This window comes from Podarcis cretensis (genome assembly GCF_951804945.1).
Source record: "Podarcis cretensis genome assembly, chromosome: 5".
Lineage (NCBI taxonomy): Eukaryota > Metazoa > Chordata > Lepidosauria > Squamata > Lacertidae > Podarcis > Podarcis cretensis.
In genome coordinates, this window is record NC_137174.1 from 74,269,633 (window position 1) to 74,292,703 (window position 23,071).

Consider the following 23,071-nt stretch of genomic DNA (forward strand, 5'->3'; position numbering starts at 1 on the left):
CCTGGCAACCAGTCCTCCTGGTGAGTCACTGTCTTCACCCTGGCTACAGAACTGAGATTAGGAAATGGGCTATGATGCGAGGATCTCGAAAGAGGCTATGTGATGAAAATAAAGGCCTGAAGAAGGAAGGAGAGAAGATGCAGCGAATGGAGTAGAGGAAAACAGAAATGAGAAAAGGTGACTCAGAGAGGGGGGTAGGAATCTTGTGCAGAGCCCAAAGGAGGAAATGCTGTGTGCTGATGGTAAGAAGAGGCAGTCAGGCAAGAGTAGTAGCAAGACAAAAAGGAGCCCAGAGCTCAGTTCAATACATTGATTGAACAAACCCTTCAATTCTCCATATGCGCATCAAACCGAACCCAGAAGTGACCAAAAAAGTAAAAAAATAATAATTCAAGGAATAGGGCAGGGCATAGGTGGGGCAGGGGCACAACAGGGTGTTTGCAAACTTTTTCAATTGTATATGATTTCACTGACGTGTGCGGTGCCTTGAAATGGGGATGTAACGTAACCGGGGGTTGTCTGTATAATGAAAGCGCCAGCCAAACCTCCCTGGGGAGAGCATTGCGCAAACGGGGAGCCAGTGCAGTTTGTGTGTATGTGTGTGTGTGTGTGTGTGTGTGTTCACCATTGGTAAAAGGGACGCGGGTGGCACTATGGTCTAAACCACTGAGCCTCTTGGGCTTGCCGATCAGAAGGTCGATGGTTCAAATCTGCGCAACCGGGTGAGCTCCTGTTGCCCTCTCCCAGCTCCTGCCAACCTAGCACTTCAAAAGCACACCAGTGCAAGTAGATAAATCGGTACCACTGCGGAGGGAAGGTAAAAGGCGTTTCCATGTGCTCTGTTTTCCGTCAAGGTGTCCCATTGCGCCAGAAGTGGTTTAGTCTTACTGGCCACATGACCAGGAAAGCGGTCTGTGAACAAATGCCGGCTCCCTTGGCCTGAAGCGAGTTGAGCGCCATGCCCCATAATCACCTTTGACTGGACTTAACCTTACCTTACCCTCCAGAGCAGGGGAAAACAAGCTTGCTCCATCCGATGTGACAGCCTTTTATATATTTGAAGACTACTTTTGAGTGTGAATATATTGGGTATTTTTCCTTGAACCATTGGTGAGCTTTATGCTCCCTTATATTGGGATGTGTGTTAAGTGAACTGTTAATTGTTGCCTTCTTTCTATGTTCTATTACAATTATTATACTTTTCATTATGTATCATTATTGTATTCCTGTATTTAGACTTCTTTATGTGAATTGCTTTCAGCACAGATGCATTTGTGGAAAACATGGTATGCAAATAATTTGGCTGTAACTATGATAGACATCTGTTTCAAGAGATGATTGTTTTCATTACTAGTAATTGCAGCTGAAAATGCAATTGTACATGATTAATCAAAAGAATCTCCCCCCCCCCTCAGAGACATTGCTTTCTTAGGATTACTAAAGCGGTCTTTTTATTGTCACAGGCTGGAACTAATGGATACATGGCTCCTGAAATCCTAAATGAAGAGAATTACACCTACTCAGTGGACTGGTTTGCTATGGGATGTAGTATTTATGAGATGGTTGCTGGTCGAACGCCATTCAAGGATTTCAAAGAGAAAGTTGATAAAAGTGAAGTTAAAAGAAGAACCATAGAAGATGAGGTGAAGTTTGAGCATGCTAACTTTGATGAGCCAACAAAAGATATCTGTAAAGCGTTCTTGGCAAAGAAACCAGCAGATCGTTTGGGAACCAGGTAGGATTCTATTTACCTTGACTGAAAAAAGAAGTTAAGGAGTAATGTCATCAATTCATTTTAGGTTCATAGGTTCTATAGAGTTTTCTAAGACTGTCCAAATGTGTCTCATTGTTAATGTTGGCCAGAAAGCAAAACGGAGCTATCATAAATTGGATGTACGTTTTACCCTATGTAAGTTTTGTGTTCTCTTACAGCAGAGCAGACACGGGAAAACTGACTTCATGTATCAAAATGCTTTAAATGTTTCGTTTAACTCAAGGGTGGCTATCCTATTCGAGTTCAATAACACCTGGAATTTAGTAACCATAAGTGGACTGAAAGGAAAACACTTTAACTTTAACTGGGCAGGGATATTATCTCAAGTCTGAAGTACTTCTCTGATGGTTGTGGTCACATTACATTTCAAGCACATTTAAGGCACACGTAGAATGCCAGCAACTGTAATTTATTAAGGGTGCTGGGAATTATGGCTCTGTGAGGAGTAAACTATGGTACCGAGAATTCTTTGTGGGAAGCCATGTCTGCTAAATGCGCTTTAAATCTATGGTGTGGGTGTGGCCAGGTGACTTTTAAAGAACAGGGAGAAAAAAATACTTTCCATAATTATTTTCCTCCGAAGGCATAGGACGGAATGCATTCTTAGAGCTGCTTTGCTCTTTTAATGAACTTCCAATTCGTGGCCAGTGCACTGAAATACAGTTTCTTGATTCTGTCTTTTTCCTTTGTTCCCTTGTGCGCAGGTGATGTCAAGTAATGACACAACAATAAGGGCTGTACTTTGGTTGTAAAATGCAGCCTATGTAAACTACAGCGCACAATCCTTAATCTACCCCCATCAATAATATTATTACATGTAATAATATTATTACAGGCCACCCCAGTCTGTGCTGAGCCATGCACAGGATTCCAGGGGGCTTGGCCCTCAACCAGTGTCTGTGCTCCTTTGTAGAACTGAAGATGTGGCAGAGGCTGTTGTGCCATTAAGAAATATGATTTGTTCACATATCTACACCTGGATTTAGATGGTGGAAGTCTAGTTCCTACAGCATGGTCATCTCAAGAGGGTCTTGTTCCCCACAGCAGGGCAGCACTGGGGTTCAAGGCATCCCTCCCAGCCTGCCTTCAACCAACCAGCCAAGATTGCTCTGCCCTTTTTTTCAGGTGCCAAACTCTTCCTGTGACATCACACCCAGTTACCTTGGCAACCTTCCAAATCTCCTGCCTCTGTTCACACCTCATGGCAGAAGAGTTCTCTTGCATTGCAAATGCCCCCCAATGGCCCTGTATTTGTTTCTTAATGACCTTAGCTGGGCCAGGTATTCTTGAATAGGTTAGCCCAGAAATCCCTCTGCAGCTAGTATTTCCCTTTCATATCCCAAATAATCAAAATCCTGCCATTTATTAATGTTTAGGGTTTGGGAGGGGGTCCCCCACTGAGCCTCTTGGGCTTGCCAATAAGAAGGTTGGCAGATCAAATCCCCGCAATGGGGTGAGCTCCCGTTGCTTTGTCCCAGCTTCTGCCCATCTAGCAGTTCAAAAGCACACCAGTGCAAGTACATAAATAGGTACTGCTGCGGCGGCAAGGTAAATGGCATTTCCATGCGCTCTGTCACAGTGTCCCCTTGTGCCAGAAGCTGTTTAGTCCTGCTGGCCACATGACTCAAAAAGATGTCTGTGGACAAACGCCGGCGCCCTCAGCCTGAAAGCCAGATGAGCGCTGCACCCCATAGTCGAATTTGACTGGACTTAACAGTCCAGAGGTCCTTTACCTTTTTATCTTAAGCAAAATCCTACCATTTATTAATGTTGGGGGGGGGGGAGGTCCCCCCAAAATCTATAACACCACCCCTTTTTGGAGAAAGGTTCATATTTCCATAGATGTGCAAAAGAAATAACAGAAAAGTAGCTAACAACATTTAGAACAATACATCAAAGCAAACCATAGCACAGTGACATGTTTAAAAACACAATAGCACTTCCTCTCCAAGTGATTCCCCAGCTAAGGGCGCAACAGCAAGGGTTGTGCTTGGGCTGATAGGCTCCTCTCTGTAAATTATGATGCACAATCCGTAATTCACCTCTATAATGTGCCTTGAGAAACAAAAGTATTCCAATGTGCCATTTGTGTATGTGCCACTTTTCAGAGTTGCGTTAGCAGCACATGCAGTTCTCTGCTTCCAATCTGCCGGGGAGAGAGAGAGTGAAAGTGGGATAGCTAAGAGAATGGAAGGAAGAATTTGGCCAAATTCATACGTACTTAAACCTTGGTTATAGTTGGGAATAAGAGGGTAAACCAAACGCCACACAGAAAGGTGGGTTTCAAGGAAGATTTGAAGGAAGGAAAAGAGTTTAGAGTTGAAAACTTCAGTGGCATAAAGGTTAATTAATGTGGATCTACATCAGATCTTCATATTGTTTGGGGCCTATGGGCACATTGGCAACCTGGAAAGACTAGCATGGGCAGGGCCGTCTTAAGCATATCCGGCGCCGTGGTGCAAAGTTCCCTCCAGCGCCCCCCCCCCATTTCCCAGGGTTTTTTAGGGAGGATGGCACTGCTGACAGGGCTGGAGCAGGCAGGCAGTGGCTGGAGGACGGCTCCTCCAGCGGGGAAGAGGTGGAGGCTGGATGTGGTGCCTCCCGGCTGAGCTGGCCACTTCGTGCCACGGTGGCCACGGCAGACGGAGGCTCTGGGTGCAGCGCTGCTTTGGCATGGCCTGGCGGAGGCGGGCGAGGGCAGTGAGCTGATGCTGAGAGGCACTGCGTTCAGCCTCCGCCTCTTCCCTGGCGCCTTCCAGAACTTGGCACCCTAGCGCCCTGCGCCACTAGCCTCTATGGGTAAGACGCCCCTGAGCATGGGCACAACACACACTTCACAACCATGAACACACCACATCCTGTTCTGCTGGCTGTGGTAAATGCTTCACGCTCCCCAAATCCTTGTTCTTATTTGTTCCTTGTGCTACATTTACAACCCCTGATCTATGTGTTGTTCTAGTCAGCAGTCAGGATTTTCAGCGAGCCTAAAACTGGTTATTTGCTCAAAGGCAAACATATATTACAAATAACATGTATTCCTATGTTGTTTCTGCAGGAGAGTTTAAGAGTGCAGGCAGAATCCTGCAGCACACCCTGCAGAATATCACATAGGAATATACAGCTAGAAGTGGGAGGGGGTTGCATGGGTTTTTTAAGTGATTTGATTTTTCCAAAGGTCTTGGAGCAACGGGTACATGGCTTCTTGAACTCATGGAACTCTTGAACTCATAGCATCATTTCCTTTTGTCAGAAGGCCAAAGCGTACAACCTTGTGCGCTGAGGTATAGTCTCGTTTGGATCACCCTGTACTGTTTCAGTGGGGAATTCTAATGTGTCCAGAGGATGTGATTCTTCCCTTCACAGTATGAGTAAATTCAACTATTTCTAGTTCTGTGTGACACAATTCAAGATGTAAAAAGTGTTAGGCAACTTCCCTCGCTCCAGTTCTGTCACTTAAAGAGAAAGCAAGCTTTCAAGTTTTTGTTATTTTGAGGCTGCATACAGTAGACGTCAGGATATATACAAACACACATTCTAAATACTTAAGTCACTTCAGCCAAATTGTCAACCTAACCATAGGTCCCTTGTCCAGGGACAACCAAAGTGGTGCCATCCAGTTGTTGCAGCGTTATATAAATATATTTTATCTTTAAAAAAAAACTGCTTAAAGAAGAAACATGCAAGACTTATCATAATCTAATATTGGGGCCCCTTCTAACTTTTCAGTTCTATGATTCATGACTAATTCTCTATTACCAATGAACCATGCTGTCTGAATGAAACCCAGAGGCAAGGTGAGTTAAAATAAGGTTTTGTGCTACTTTTTGGACAAAAGGCCCTTATAAGCAGGAGAGAAAGGGTTAAGAATAGAAAACGCAGACCATCAGATGAAATAAATACAAACTGCAACAGATAATGTCAAGGACAGCCATGAACAGTAATGAGACCATAAAAAACATAAGAGTTAAGCACAAAGCCAGGGTACTGGAATAACAAACTCGTATATAGACAGGCAGGAAAAGGTGGTCTTTGTCATTATGAACATAAGAAGAGTCCTGCTGGATCAGGCCAAGGGCCCATCCAGTCCAGCATCCTGTTCTTACTGTGGCTAGCCAGAAGCCCTTGGGAAGACCACAAGCAGGTGTCATAGCGTTTAATTTTTTTCTTATCAACCTAAAGATGTCCAAAAAACCTAAGAAAGAACCTGCTGAATCAGGCCAGCGGCCTATCTAGTCCAACAACCTGTTCTAACAGTGGCCAACTTTATGCCTGTGAGGAAACTTGCAAGCGGGACCTGATCAAAACAACCCTGTCCCCTCCTGTGGTTTCCAGCAAGCAGTATTCAGTAGAACAGTTTGAAGAGTTTGGATTTGATATCCCGCTTTATCACTACCCGAAGGAGTCTCAATGGCTAACATTCTCCTTTCCCTTCCTCCCCCACAACAAACACTCTGTGAGGTGAGTGAGGCTGGGAGACTTCAGAGAAGTGTGACTAGCCCAAGGTCACCCAGCAGCTGCATGTGGAGGAGCGGAGACGTGAACCCGGTTCACCAGATTACGAGTCCACCGCTCTGAACCACTACACCACACTGGCTCACAGTGTCAGTGGAGGTTCAGCATAGCCATCAGGAGGCCAAACACACCTTCCAGGAAGGATGTCCCAAAGCAAAAGGAACAACCTACCTTAAGAAAATAAGTTCCATACTCTCTGTACATTTCTGCCTGTGTTTTATAACCTGTCATTCAACCCCACCCTACGTTTTACATGTGGTAATGTTCTTCCAGCTACTCATGAAGTCTGCAAAAGGGCAAAGGAACCTTTTTTTTATTACACCATATCCGTGTTCCTGATCCTGTACGATCCTGCTGCAGCTTGCTAAATGTTATATTAACCTCTGAGGGAATCGGAGAACCGCCTCGTAACCGTTATTTGTGCAGATGTTTTTCACGCTGCTGTTGATATTCCGAAATATGCTGCTTTAGCATTCCTTGCTAGTGGTGGTATTTTCTGCATGTGTACGAAGAGGATTCCACTCCCTGCCCCCTCCCCCAGTCCCCTTCTCACCATCCAGCAATAAATTTGTTACTCTGAGTCTCTCAAAAGCAATATAGTAAGATAATTCACAAAGAAGCACTGGAACAAAAGTAAGGGGGGAAAGTCAAATTCAAGGCATAGACCTCTAGTCTTGTTTTACGCATTGTTGTTAGTGCCAGTAGTGGAAACACATATATCGAAATCCATGAATGGTCTTACAGGGTTCAAAAGGACCATAGATGTTGTCATATTATGTGATGTAATTTGAAATATTCAGATGGGATGGGAGAGAGAAGCTACACACTGTATACTGGAGGTAGCAGAAAGCCTGTCTATGCCCATTATACTGGAGATATTGTTGAAGAACAGCTCATCCTTATTGTAAAGATTAGCTAAAGATTCTAAGGTCATTGAGACCTTGGGTGCTCTATTTAAGTACCTGTTGCGTAAGTTAAAGCTTCTCATAGGCAGCTTTAATAAGCACACCTGACCATTTAAAAATATTCTGTTGTTTGTGATCAAGAGCCAGCATCAAAAGAGCTAGGGTCAGAAGAGATTAACTATTTCATCTCCTAGGAGATTTGTATAATTATATTTTGTACTCTTTCCCGTGCGCGAACAAAAATAAACACAAAACCCTTCAGGCAAGTCCGTCTCCCAGATGGGAAAGATAAATGATGAGCACAGGAAATCACTCATCCACAAAGAGATATAATTTATTTGCCTTGCAATGTTTATATAGTGCACTTCAAAATTAATTTACAGAGCCATATAACATACAAAATTATGACGAAGTAGAACAATGCAACAACTAAAGAACAATAAAAGCAACGTAATAAGCAACTAAAATTAAAATTAGCAATAATTTTTCAAGCAATGGCCTCAAAGGCTGGGACCAGACACTTGTGCCGTCCAGTAAAGCAACAAGTGTTACTTAGGCCTAATGCACATCCCAGCAGACAGCATTCGTCATTGTGGAAGCAACTACTGAGAAGGGGCAGAGGAGAGAGACAGGAATATTTTGAGAATCCTTTTAAATTGTTCGCCAGTGTGCAGGTTTCCTGAAAATAAAATAATAATAATAATAATAATAATAATAATAATAATAATAATAATAAATAATAATAATATACCCTGCCCATATGCCTGGGCCTCCCCAGCCACTCTGGGCAGCTTCCAACAAAACACCAAAATACATTAGTCCTTCAGATATTAAAACCTTCCCTAAACAGGGTTGCCTTCAGATGTCTCCTAAAAGTCTGGTAGTTGTTTTTTCCTTTGACATCTGGTAGGAGGGTGTTCCACAGGGCGGGTACCACTACCGAGAAGGCCCTCTGCCTGGTTCCCTGTAACTTGGCTTCTCGCAGTGAGGGAACCGCCAGAAGGCCCTCGGCGCTGGACCTCAGTGTCCAGGCAGAACGATGGGGGTGGAGACGCTCCTTCAGGTATACTGGACTGAAGCTGTTTAGGGCTTTAAAGGTCAGCACCAACACTTTGAATTGTGCTCGGAAACATAAACGTATAAATAAGTCTGTTTATGAATCTGGTAAATCATAACATCAAATTATAACATCAAATTCAATGGCTTCTGTTCAGGACAAATTGGAGTTGTGCTGTGTTTATTTGCCAACAAACAAAAAGATCTCATGGAACAGCAAGTGATATATGGAGAATGAGCCCTTTTTAGGTAAATGTGCCTGCAAGTTTTCAAGCAGTCTTTATCTGGAAGGGGGAAAGGGAGATCCATCAGAGAGAGCCAGTGTGGTGTAGTGGTTAAGAGCGGTAGACTCGTAATCTGGTAACCAGGTTCGCGTCTCCGCTCCTCCACATGCAACTGCTGGGTGACCTTGGGCTAGTCACACTTCTTTGAAGTCTCTCAGCCCCACTCACCTCATAGAGTGTTTGTTGTGGGGGAGGAAGGGAAAGGAGGTTGTTAGCCACTTTGAGACTCCTTCGGGTAGTGATAAAGTAGGATATCAAATCCAAACTCTTCTACCCAATCCTGGAAAATCTATGGATCTCCTACTCTTTACTCCTATAAGGTCCCTATGGCCTCTTGTTTACTTTTGTACATGTATGTATTTCAGCCTGGAGGTGGTGCTAAAATGCCACTTTGTAAGCAGGGGGTGATAGCTCTTGAATTTGTTTAAATGTTATTCCCTACCACAGCCTGCAGGCATTCAACTCAGCAGCAAGTAGGAGCTGGAGTGGGGTGGAGCCTGATGTGTTCCTCCTAAGCTGGCAGTAGTCATTTTCAGGTACCACATTTTTTTCCTGGCCTGTGGGTCACACATCTCTGAGATTCTATGCATATCCACCAACATTTCACAGAATAAAAGGGAGGCATGTTTATAGCATCCCAGTTTTCTAACTGAAAATCACCACCCAAAACCGCGCTGCAACTTACACATTGCTGAAAGCCCTGCTCTGTTATATGCTGCATTGTCAATGCAGCATATTAGCTATTGACTAAAAACAACACAGGGACGCGGGTGGAGCTGTGGGTTAAACCACAGAGCCTAGGACTTGCTGATCAGAAGGTTGGTGGTTCGAATCCCCACAACAGGGTGAGCTCCCGTTGCTTGGTCCCTGCTCCTGCCAAACTAGCAGTTTGAAAGCATGTCAAAGTGCAAGTAAATAAATAGGTACCGCTCCAGCGGGAAGGTTAATGGCGTTTCCGTGTGCTACTCTGGTTCGCTAGAAGTGGCTTAGTCATGCTAGCCACATGACCCGGAAGCTGTACGCCAGCTCACTTGGCCAATAAAGCGAGATGAGCGCCGCAACCCCAGAGTCATCCGTGACTGGACCTAATGGTCAGGGGTCCCTTTACCTTTACCTTACATTTGCATCTTACTAAAATCTCTGTCATCTTTACAAATATTGGAGGAACTTATTTATAAATAAATAAATGGTCAGGGGTCCCTTTACCTTTGGCTTTAAAAACAAAAAGAATGGCATCTCTTGTGTGCAAAATGGCATGCTGTGCACCTAATGGTGCCTTAGCATTAACATGCATGCAGGTATATGCTTGCATGCCAGATACATAATGCTCCCACTCCACGCTCAGAATTGTAATGTGTAGAAACCCTGGGAAGGAGCTGGATCCTGAAGAATGACAACTCTAGCAACTCACGTTGACAACTTTTTAATGAGGCAGCCCTGAAAGGCAAAAATGGAAACATCAGTTTTCTGGGCTCAGATTTCAAAAATTGGAGCTGTCTCTGGTAATCAAGGACAAATGAGGGAATTGTTAGACAGTGATTCTCAGTTTATTCCCCCCAAAATAATTCTAATGCAATTTATATACTGCTTGATCGTAAAAACGGAACGGAACTGAAGGTGGTTTACAAAATTATATTATTACGAATAATAATTCAGGAAGAAAAGAGTAATAAGAATTGTATATTCTTCTTGTACATTCTTATTGCTTTGTATTATTATGATGCAATAATAATTGTAGCCTTGCAGTTCCTTAATCACAAGAAGGCTTTAAACACTATAGTGTAATATCCATTTGACATTGACTAGCTTCTCCAGGTGATGGACAGTCCTGACATTTTCGGTGATCAGAAAATGGTCGAACAATGTCAAATGCATTTTTGTCTTTAAGACTGTTGGGGTCTTCTCAAAGGGACCACATGGGCATCCTGGGCAGACTGTCCTTCTGTGCTTCTTGGAGAAAAGGTAGAGGACAGAATGAATTCCATTTAAATGCACAAACATACACACCATTTGGTATTCAACGAGTTTGCATTAGAGCTGCTTTTTGATTCTGATGCTTTTAGGGTGCCTGCATATTTAACACATTTTAAATTGCCTCCTGATTCCTTTATTATTGTAAGCCACACATGAAAGTGTCTGAAGAATTAGGTTAAAATCTCTATAATACATGAACATGTTCCTAGGGCTGCTTACCAGAATCTTTATTAATATTAGATGAATTTTATGTCTAGTTTAAATAGTGCAGCATATCAAAAGTCTAGTGTTAAGACTGACGTTGATGCTTACGTTTCCAAAACAAGATGGTTTGCAGGGACCTACTTCCAAGTAGATATTCTTCAAATTTGCTTTTCAGCCTGATTAAAACTTGGTCCGTGAAGTAGAAAAGCCTTTTGTACCTTGAGTTAAGAATAAGGTAAAGGTAAAGGTACCCCTGCCCGTACGGGCCAGTCTTGACAGACTCTGGGGTTGTGCGCCCATCTCACTTAAGAGGCCAGGGGCCAGCGCTGTCCGGAGACACTTCCGGGTCACGTGGCCAGCGTGACATCGCTGCTCTGGCGAGCCAGAGCCGCACACGGAAACGCCGTTTACCTTCCCGCTGGTAAGCGGTCCCTATTTATCTACTTGCACCCGGAGGTGCTTTCGAACTGCTAGGTTGGCAGGCGCTGGGACCGAGCAGCGGGAGCGCACCCCGCCGCAGGGATTCGAACCGCCGACCTTTCGATCGGCAAGCCCTAGGCGCTGAGGCTTTAACCCACAGCGCCACCTGCGTCCCTTGAGTTAAGAATACATCAAACTAATTTATTTTTGATCACTTCTCTCTGATTTTGCAGTTGAATATGCCTAAGATCTGTGCATGTTTGAGTTTAACCTTGAAATTCTCTTGTCTTATTGCAGGAGTAATGATGATGATCCCAGGAAGCATGCTTTCTTCAAATCAATAAACTTCCACAGGCTGGAGGCAGGCCTTATAGATCCCCCGTTTGTGCCAGATCCCAGCGTTGTCTATGCCAAAGATGTTGCAGACATTGCCGACTTCTCTGAAGTGCGGGGGATAGAGTTTGATGACAAAGACAAGAAATTCTTCAAGAAATTTGCAACAGGTGCTATCCCAATACCTTGGCAAGAAGAAGTCATCGAAACAGGACTGTTTGAAGACCTGAACAATCCCCACAGATTAGTTGCTGACTCGAAATCTGGAGTTTGTTTGTTGTTATAAATATTGCACCAGAAATGTAAGGGTGGGAATGCACCATTGAACCTTCCATTATTTCAAAGACTCTAAGGTGTGTAGCAAGAACTCATTGTCATCATAAAGGCAAGCCGAATAAACTGTTCTCTTCCATTTTGGTATTTTATTGGAAATTTTCAATGAAGAATGAGGATTATTTTAAAATAGCATGATGGCTTAACAACTCATGGTGATTTCTGGATAAAATATACAAAATCATTTGGATATATATTTTCCTCCCTTGAGACTGCTTCTGCTTTGTTAGGTTTCAGTAGTGATACATCCATGCTCTTTATGAAAAAGACTTATCACTGGAGTGACACAGTGGGTCTAAACTGATTGCAGTTAAGTAGGAAACTCAATAAAAATGTATATAGGCTATGCTTCTCCATTTATTAAGTATTAAAACAATAGTCAACATATTTTTGCTACTGATTGCAACTTCCTATCAGATTTCCTGATAGTATCTTTTCACTCTGATGAAAGCTGTAGTTTAAATTAAACTACAAAATGAATCACACCAGTATGTAACTGGTCTTTAAAGAGAGAATAATATAAATGCAATAGGAATGTTTATTCAGCAAGCAATGGGATTAAAAGAAATGGTTAATTGTTTTTACAAGTGCTTTTAATGTTGGAAACTAATGTACATAACGTGTCTAGCTTAAATGTGTACTACATCTGGTTCTTTTACAAATCTTTGTAAATCTCTCATTTTGACATTTCTTTTTTGTGTGTCAGGGTGTTCTGAAGCTGGTTAATTTAGGCAGGCAAATCTTAGATAAAAATGTCTAGTTATTGCGGGTTCTTCAACACCAGAAGTTCATTTATGCAAGTTATGTCCCACCCTAAATTCTCAGATGAAATTATTTCTGTGGCCCTGTCAAACTGTATAAACTTAAAAGTGAGCATGCAATTGAACACTTGGGGAGGTTTATGATTGGAGAAAATCTCAAAACAGATGGCACCAAATTGCTCACTGATAAATATAATTTTTAAAATTATGCCATTTACAATCTTGAACCTACGCCTGCCTCCCAATCAGTTTATCTATGTGGCTGCCATCCATCCAGCGGCGTGACTCCAATTCTGATCGCATTCTGAATTTCATCCAGTAAAACTTTAATTAGATATTGTTGTGATCCAAAGTTTTGTATAAAACTGAGTTAATTTACAAAGAGCTGTGTCTCCTCTGTTTATTCCCTGCTATTTTAGCTTTTTTGTTTTGCAATCTGCACATCTTATCCTCAATAATACTGATACTTGAAAGTGAGAAAAAGCCCTACTTCAGATGAAGTGACTCGAGGAAAACAGGCAGAAGCCTGAGCCAAAAAGATCTTTTGTTTCTGTGCATTCCTTTAACTAAAGGGAAAACATTAAAAAAATTAAAAAATTAGCCCAGACTTATTTCAGACGTCCTCCCATTTGTGGCTGCTAGAATTACAAGGGTACAGAACCAGAATTCAGGCCTAAGTTAAAACCACAAGAGACCTGCTTATTAAGACATGACAAATTCTGTGTTTTGCCCTGTATACTGCAATGTTCTATTTTCAGTTCAATGGTAATCTTAAATTAATCTCAGAACCATCACCCATGAGGCAGGGTGAAGCTGTTGCCTCAAGTGGTGGAATTTCCAACAAGATCTCGCAAGATCTCGCTGAAATCTCATGAGATTCCACAGAACACATGAGATTTCAGCAAGATCCCTGGCGGAGGCAGTGGCAGGGTAGCACTGGCCATTTCACATCAAGTAGAAAAACAGGATGTGCCGTCCCTGTGTGTGAGCAGCTATGCTTGTTTTTTGCAGAATTGTCAGGACTTAGAAAAGGGATTCAGGTTCCAGATCTGATTTAAAAAATAAAATAAAATAAAATACTAACTTAGAAGATACAGGGAGCCCAGAGCTGAAAGTGGAGTTTGGTGAAATGTGGAAAGCAGTGGGAGAACCCACCCAGTTACTGGAAATCCTTGCAGGTTAGAAGGTTCGTGGATGGACTGAACAGCAAAAATGCATCATTTGACTGTGTTCCTGGAGAAGCAGACAGTACGTCCGAAATGTTAGTTGCTGTTGTAGGAAATCAGATTTAAGATCAGGATTCTAAACTAATTCTGGTGAACTGAAATTATTGGTTAAGCTTCTTATTTAATGCATACAGAAAGAGTTATTTACAAATAAAAATGGAGCTGAAAGTCCTGAGTCTCCCGTGCTGCATCAAAGTTAGTGAACAAATGAAATCACTCTTTGGGGATTATTGTGGTGATGAAATCCCAGCTGAGCATGTTTATGAGTAGCTGCATCTAAGAAAACAAGCTCATCTTACCAGTGCACTTTAAAGCAAGCAGCTATTGTGGTAATCCACAATTTCTTTATTATGGACTGACAATTAGATGTTTGAGTTAGACAGTATGCAGATTCATGTCAAACCAGCAGGACTCAAGTAAATTAAATTTTCTAAACAACTCTCTTTCCAGCATACAGGCATAAGCAAATATCCGCTGGAAGAAGATGAACATTCGAATTAGAATTAAACCAATGTTCTTTTTTTCTAATGCGGTCTTCGTGTTAGTAGATTCTGATGAACTAAACTGGACAACATAAATTAACGAAGATTGCCTTCATTTAAAGTTTCTTTCTCGCATCAGAACAATGCCATTACAAAAGTACAAATTCCAGTGAAACAATTTTCCCTGTAATACTTTTGAACTACTGGAGCCAAGTGAGGATTACCAGGTAAGATCCACCCTCTATTGTGTGGGCAGGTAATCCCTCCCCCTACCTGGCCTGGTTTCCCTGGCAACGCTTCCCCCAGGTGGGATTGGACAACTCACTGGGGTAGGCGGGGACCTCCAGGTATCCCACCTGAGGGAAGGCAAAGCCTATGCTGATGGGGCCACTCCAGATCCAGGGCTGCACGCGTCCACGCAAAGGGTGCCCCCTGTTTTAAGCGGGGAGCAGTCATTACAAAAGTACAATTTCCAGTGAAACAATTTTCCCTGTAATACTTTTGAACTACTTCAATTTTTAGTTTGTTGGATAACAAAATGACAGGGATTTGCATATCCGTAGTGACACTCTGAATTATAACAGAGGTTATAATTAATTCACATTAGCCCACCATTATTCCTTTCATGAAATAAAATAAAATTGCTTAATTTTCTTCTTTCACAATTAATTTTCACAAATGACGAAAGGTGAGAGACTATGAGAAGTAAATGGGAATTATTCCTTGAAATATTCCCCTCCCAATGTTTGTGAAACTAGTGCCCTCTCTTTACATCTAAAGCATCAACTGACAGTAAAGAATTCCTACAGTTATCAAAACAGGAGTTAATTTAAAACTCTTCAGCTGCGGGAAGGCACCAGATTGGGGAAGGCTGCTCTGTAGCAAAATAACATGGCTACAATGAGGTAAACTAAGGCAGCAGTCTTGCCAAATGTTAAAAAACTGACTCCTGGGTAGAGGAATGTCTTGGTGTTTATTTTTAAGGCCAACAAGAACTATACAAGACCTGGGGTGGGGGTGGGGGAAGCCACCAGCTTTGAAGGAAACACTCTGATGATACTTTATGGATTTGTCAAGTGATGAAACAGCAGTGTTAACAAAGGTTGTGCATCACCCCGAATCTAGCAAGATTCCAGGGGGTTCCGGGATTGTGTTTCCGTTGGGAATCAAGATGCGGCAAAGACTGTCATGTCTTTAAGAAACATGGTTTCTTTTACACATATTTGCACCTAAAGCCTTCAGCGGAGGGGGTGCAGAACATTACACCCTAATAGTGTTCCTTGTTGCTCCTCTCATTGCAACAACAACAACAATTATTATTTATACCGCAGCCACTCTGGGCGGCTCCCAACAGAATATTAAAAGCACGATAAAACATCAAACATTAAAAACTTCCCTAAACAGGGCTGCCTTCAGATGTCTTCTAAAACTCAGATAGTTGTTTATTTCCTTGACGTATGATGACATAGGGCGGGTGCCACTATCGAGAAGGCCCTCTGCCAGGTTCCTGGTAACCTCACATCTCGCAATGAGGGAACCGCCAGAAGGCCCTCGGAGCTGGACCTCAGTGTCCAGGCTGAATGATGTGGGTGGAGACGCCCCTTCAGGTATACAGGACTGAGGCTGTTTAGGGCTTTAAAGGTCAGCACCAGCACTTTGAACTGTGCTCGGAAACATACTGGGAGCCAATGTAGGTCTTTTGGGACTGGTGTTATATGGTCTCGGCGGCCACTCCCAGTCACCAATGGCCTCTGGTCTCTCAGTGAAACCTTTCCCAGCATGTGGAGTTTGCCCTCTGGCTAGCTTAGACACTCAGTTCTTCTCCCTCTGGTTTGCACATTCCTTTTCTATGTAATGCTTCATTCCCAGCTTGAAAACTGCTGCCTTTAATAGCAAGAGATCCCTGCCCAACTTTCCAAGAGGCAAGCCCCAATAAGGTTGCAACTAGTTTGGAGAAACCTTGCTCCTTTGCTGTTTATAGGCCAATTACAAATAAGGCATGCTGTTACCAATAGGATGTGAAAAATCATTGGTTTTCCATGTTTCCTCTTTCCTCCCTTTCCCACTGGTTTGAGAAACGTGGGCCAAAGCCTATGTAAGTCATATTCAAAGTAAACCCATTGAACTCACTGAACTTATGCTGACTATGCCTTAGTTGGGTATCAACCATTGTACTTAGGGACTTTATTCTACTGTGTTTACTCAACCTGCCTAGAATGATCCTTCTTTTGTAGATTATATTTTCTGATTCAGTGAACTACCCCTAATGCTGCAGTAAAAGAAACGAAGATTATTTTAGCACCTTACGTAATGCTGCATTGTTTGTGCTTTATATGTTATGCCAAGAACAAAATGTTTTACATTCATCACACCCTCGTCCTTCCTCTTCCTCATAAAACTCCTGTATTTTAACCTCTGTGACCTAATTTCTTGACACTGTGAACACAATGTCAAGATCTGCCCGGTGTATATTTTGCTCACACACCGCAGGCTGGATTAAGGCTACTGCAATGGATTGATGTTTTTGCAAAGAATACCAGAGGGATGACTCTGGTTACTTGTCATAACTTGTAACCCAGTTAACAATAGTAGGCTAGTTGTTTAAAACAGCAATGACTGAAATGGATGGTTCCATTGTCCCCCTGTCCCCCCCGATGGAGCTGTGTAAAAACACACTAGATGGATGTCCTAGATGTGTCACCTGACTTGGATTCCCTGGAATGAGCGAAATCAACGGTTGGAGTCCTTACTTGCCAGCTCTTGAACTGACACACACCATGTGTGTGGTAAGCCTAGTTAAACCAGCTTAAGCAATAATGTTAAGCAATACAGGAGTTTTCTCTTGTTGCTCTTATTTCTGTTTTCTTCTTCTTCTTTTGTTTTTTGTTTTAGTTACACAGCTTGTGTGCTCAGTAGTCCAGCACTAAATTGCTTTGGTAAATGCTGATTCCTTTAAAAGTGGGAACTCTCATGGCTTTTAAATTTTTAACATCAGTCACATTATCCTCTAAATGCACATAATGGCTACACCACAGACTGTTCCTGTGGCTGTAATAAACACTTTTTAAAAATACTGAATTTTAAATTGTAACCTGCCCTGGTACGGGTAATAAACAACAACAACAACAACAAGACCGATGATGGAAAGTCCTTCTTCACACAATGCAGAGTGAAACTGTGGAACCCTCTCCCACAGGAGGCAGTGATGACCACCATCTTGGGTGGTATAAAAAGAGGATTAGACAAATTAATGGACGAGAGGGATATCAATGGCTACCGGCTGTCACACGGAAGATGGAACAAGCTATTTTTCTCCCGCTCTGGAGGGTAGGACTCAGACCAATGGATTCAAGTTACAAGAAAGGAGATTTCAACTCAGCATCAGGAAGAACAGTCAGAGCTGTTTGACAGTGGAACAGACTCCCAAAGGAAGTGGTGGACTCTCCTTCATTAGATTTTTTTTTACAGCAGAGGTGGTTCTTGACTTGAAATTCCTGCCTTGGACTAGATGACCCTCAGGGTCCCTTCCAACTGTAACGTCCTGTGATTCTATGATAACAACAACACCACAAAATGGGAAGGGAGAATTTGAACACCTGAGAGGTGACTAATTGTAGAAGGCGGGTGGCTAGGATAATAATAATAATATTATAATAATAATTTATTATTTATACCCCGTCCGTCTGGCTGAGTTTCCCCAGCCACTCTGGGCGGCTCCCAATCGAGTGTTAAAAACAATATAGCATTAAATATTAAAAACTTCCCTAAATAGAGCTGCCTTCAGATGTCTTTTAAAAATAAGATAGCTGCTTATTTCCTTGACATCTGATGGGAGGGCGTTCCACAGGGCGGGCGCCACTACCAAGAAGGCCCTCTGTCTGGTTCCCTGTAACCTCACTTCTTGCAATGAGGGAACCGCCAGAAGGCCCTTGGCGCTGGATCTCAGTGTCTGGGCTGAACGATGGGGGTGGAGACGCTCCTTCAGGTATACAGGACCGAGGCCATTTAGGGGTTTAAAGGTCAGCACCAACACTTTGAATTGGTTGCATAGAGGAGAGCATTGGATCATCAAGATGCTGGCAATGGAGAATGTTATGTACTGAAGTTCTCACCCTGGGCCAGCAGGGGGATACTGTAGATAGTTTTCACTCAGGTCCACATATGCAAATAAGGGATTGAAAGTGAAGTTCAGTGATTGGATAGTTACATAAAATGGTTACTGTTGCGTTCTAGTGGAGCTCTATATAAGCAGGCTGGCTGAACCCTTCAGTTCAGTTCTGGCCTGGCCTGTGAATAAACAAGAGCTGTTTGAAGAATCACTGTGTCGTCTGATACGTTCACCCAAAACATAACAAAAAACAAGAAACAAATTACTTGCAGAGGAAACCTCTGCACATATATACTCAGAAGTTAGTTCCACTGGCATTCAGTGGAGCTTACTTCCAGGAAAGTGTGCATAGGATTGCAGCCTAAGGACAACAAGCAACTCTAGGAAGCTGTTTGTACTGAATCAGAGCACTGATCTATTAAGCCCAGTATTGTCTCAGTGGGCCTCTGGGGTTTCAGAGAGGAGTCATTTCCAGTTCTACCTGGAAATGCTAAAGACTGAACCTGTAAACCTTTTGCATGCAAACCTTGTGCTCCACCACTGAGCATCAGCCCTCCCCCCAACCTATGGCTCTTATAAACATTCCACACACACCCTAGCAGGTACACAGGTTAGCACACTGGCAATTGACAACCCAAACCGCTGGCATACTCATTCTACATATGAATGTGCAGCCTCACACTGTGTGCTCCCATGCGATAGAGAGAAGACCATTTGCATGGAGCAGCAATGCAGCTAAGCACTTTATCCATGGCCACTGTCAAGCCTGCTATGTCCTAAACTAAGTCTGCAAAAAAACGCTCTGCAGTAAAATTGCTTTAAAATATTTTCAAATTAATAATAGTCAAACAATAATTCTCAACCTAGAACAGAAGGATGTGTGTGCAGTGTGGTGTAGTGGTTCAGAGCGGTGGACTCGTAATCTGGTGAACTGGGTTCGCTTCCCCGCTCCTCCACATGCAGCTGCTGGGTGACCTTGGGTTAGTCACACTTCTGTGAAGTCTCTCAGCCTCACTCACCTCACAGAGTGTTTGTTGTGGGGGAGGAAGGGAAAGGAGAATGTTAGCTGCTTTGAGACTCCTTCGGGTAGTGATAAAGCGGGATATCAAATCCAAAGCCAATGTGCTACCTTGACCAATATAGGTAGGTGAATGTCTGAGATTCTGAAGAAGCACGTGGTCAGAAAAAGATGGGGTTTACAAAGAACCACCCAATTAGCAAGTTGTTGTGCTTCATTTCCCTGTTCCCCTTCACCTATATGTTGCAACAAAATATGAAGATGGGGGGGGGGAGGGAGGAAACACACCCTGATGAGTAATGTTAATAACTGAGACTTTTGATTCACTGTGATGTCTTAAGCACTGTAATATGCTATCTTCCAAAATGAAATCCAAATCAGCACCTATCAAAACAAGTGTTGTAGGGAAGCAGGTCTGAACTTATATATTATTATTTGCTTTCTTCTCCCTCCATAGGGCAATGAAACATAATTAGGTTTTGCACGAGTTTTAGAAGGAGAACGTGCTGGCAAAACAAACAAGAATGTTCCTGCTCCATCGAACCAGCTTAGGCAACCATGACTGATCAAGGTTGATTCACATGACCAATGGTGGCCATGTTTTTCTTCAGCTCACAATGATTTATGGACCCTAGAATTGATTGGTATGTTTATCAAGTGGTGGGCTGTTTTGCACACCACTCCAAACAGACGTTGGGTCACAACAGAAGGCAAAACTGGCAGCTTTTGCTTGGAGAAAAGAAGACAACCCACTCATGGCAAGCAAGGAACCTGACTCATAAAAGGAAGGAAAGAGTAGTTTTCATGAGCCTGGTGATAGGTGACTGTCACAGACCCTCCAAGTGTCCCTATATTCCAGGGATATTCCCAGATATAGAGGAGCCGTCCCAGTTTCTGATTTGATCCCGGAATGCCCTACTTTTCCTTAGGATGTCCCTGTTTTCACTGGAGACATGTTGGAGGGTATGCTGTCAGTTTGGAATAATCCCAAATGTGAGAAGACAATTACATGAAAAGCTGTGCCTGCTGAAATGCCCTCCTTTGCATGATGGTGAAAAGGTAACAGAGCTGCATCCTATTTCGCATTTGGCTACCACTTGTTTGCTTGGACAGGCAGCAAGCAGGCTTCAGGTGCAGTGTGTAAGGTGAGATCAGGGGTGCCAACTTGAATAAAATATTGGAGGTGGGATAGGTAAGCCCCACCTGACATAATCAGTCACATGACACGGTGCACACACACCATTTGAATGGCAATGCTCATCAACTTGGGGGGTGCAGCCCCCAAATATTTTCTTGTGGGGGGCAAAGGGACCTCGGCCCCTAGGAGTTGACTCCTGTGGGTGAGATACTGAGGACAGAGTTGTGTTTGTTGCATGGATTGGATAGAATTGGCTGGCACCACTAAGCTTTCATGCTGTCCTCGGATGCAGCGGAGGATGCTGTCATATCACCGATGTTGAAATAAGTTTTAACTGCAAGTCTGGTGAGCTTCAATATGTAGAACTGGAGGGGTTGTAACTGTTTGTCCCAGGCAGAAAAATGTTGTCAGCCAGCTCTGGGGCATATGATTGATCAGTTGATTGTAGCACGAGGGGACGCGGGTGGCGCTGTGGTTTAAACCACTGAGCCTCTTGGGCTTGCTGATCAGAAGATTGGTAGTTCAAATTCATACAACGGAGTGAGCTCCCCGTTGCTCTGTCCCAGCTTCTGCCAACCTAGCAGTCCGAAAGCACACCAGTGCAAGTAGATAAATAGGTACCGCTGTGGCGGGAAGGCAAATGGCATTTCCATGCGCTCCGGCTTCCAACACAGTGTCCTGTTGTGCCAGAAGCAGTTTAGTCATGCTGACCACATGACTCAGAAAGCTGTCTGTGGACAAACACTGGCTCCCTCAGCCTGAAGCAAAATGAGCGCCACAACCCACAGTCACATTTGACTGGACTTAACCACCAAGGAGTCTTTTACCTCTACCTTTTACCTGTAACACAATTACTTACTGAGAACCCAAAATTAACTATCATGAGTATAATTTTAATATCACCCAAAGTTCTGTATTTTTCAATGAGAGTGTTCACACATTCATCTGAGTCTCAGTCAAGTACGGAGTAATCCTGAGAGATCAAATTTTGTACTTGCATGTGTGAATCAGACCAAACAGTTCCACATGCAGCCTCAGCCCATACATGTTGACTCAGAAGGAAATACTGCTGCACAGAAATGACTAATATTAAACCTGTAACTCACAAAGGCAACTATTATGGCCCAGTATGGCTATAAATCAAGTAACACTTTGGAAACCTTCAATGTTTATTGTGCCTTGGGATGTCAGAAAATCCATTCATGGTTTGGCATAAATGGTTTCTAATTATCTGTTAGTCTCAAGATCTTCCTGTAAGGAAGTATCCCATTATTTGAAAGGAACAATGACAAATTGAACAATAGTAGAAAGGAAATATTATTGTGACTGTAAAGAGCGTTCAGATAATTCCTATTTTTCTTTACCTAATCCAGAAAAAAATGTTTAGATGCACTCAGGTTGTGCAACAGAGTATAATGAATATTGCTATTGGTTTTCAGTTAAATAATGGAGAGGCATTTCATGCCTTGGTCTACTGCAGAATACGGTGGGAATATCGTTTTATCACTGACAGGGCCTTGTAAATCTCTCATAATTGGCTTCATGCATGAGTCTATTTGCAGGATCACAGCCAAAATGTGCATTATCATAAAACTATAATTACCTGGATATGCCATTGACTAATGGGGAACAGTCCATGAAAATAAATTTTAGATGGTGGTTATGACTATAGCACAGTTTATAATTTGGGAGGGATATTATTTTCCCCATACAATCCCCATACAATTTCTCCCAATCAAATCAGAACCTCGCTTTCTTTCACAAATGATGCTCACATCATCCTTTTGCATTTCCTGTTTCTGTAAAGTAAGTGAAAAGCTTAAGTTAACGAGGGACTCATCCATACATTACTTCCGATTGTGCCACACTCAGGCATAGTCAGGCAAACTCACAAAATTACTTAATTGTCTCAAAACATCTTCAAGAACATTGAGAGGGGTGGAAATCTAAAACAAGTTAAAAAATAAATAAATCTGGCCTCTATGGAATAAAGCATAACCCAGTTTAGGATTGTACCCTTCCCCATTAGGAAGGGATTATTTCAACAGAGGAATCCCCACAGAGCTCTTTTTCTACCCATTTTAGATTTATAAGTAAATGACATCACCCTGATTAACTGCTGACAAATTTTATAACATTTCCCACTGCCATTTCCCCCTGCTTGTACCAAGCAAAGGTTAGGTGAGACTGGATGTCAGTCAATACAGCTGCAAACACTCTCTTACCTTTTTGAAAGGAATAAGGACAATATTGTATTACTAACTGATGAACAAACGCAACAGCTAGCAAGATCTGACCAGTCTGTCCCAGTCTTAAACTGGGCATTACACAATCCCATTATGCTTGTTTGGCTACAGAAAGAAGGGCTCTTTGCATACTGCAAATGTTCTTGCTTCTTAGCCTGTATTCTGAACAAACCATTTAGCAAATTAATAAAAGATGAAGATTGAATAAGACTGTGGCAGCAAAGCAGCCATTAGAGTTACCACAGGGCAAACTGTTACCGGGAACCAATTTGCAAAACACCAATATTGTTTATGAAG

At 42.7% G+C, this 23,071-nt stretch overlaps 1 protein-coding gene across 1 annotated transcript in view; it reads left to right on the top strand.

The window, feature by feature from the left end:
- The window catches only part of GRK7 (G protein-coupled receptor kinase 7), a 50,012-nt gene extending 37,072 nt beyond the window's left edge, over positions 1 to 12,940 (top strand). Inside the window, exons 4-5 of the mRNA XM_079977998.1 lie at positions 1,464 to 1,735; positions 11,427 to 12,940. Of these exons, the coding sequence (XP_079834124.1) occupies positions 1,464 to 1,735; positions 11,427 to 11,748 (594 nt within the window). The 3' untranslated portion in view covers positions 11,749 to 12,940. The remainder of the gene's footprint in view (positions 1 to 1,463; positions 1,736 to 11,426) is intronic.
- The last annotated feature ends 10,131 nt before the right edge of the window (positions 12,941 to 23,071 follow it).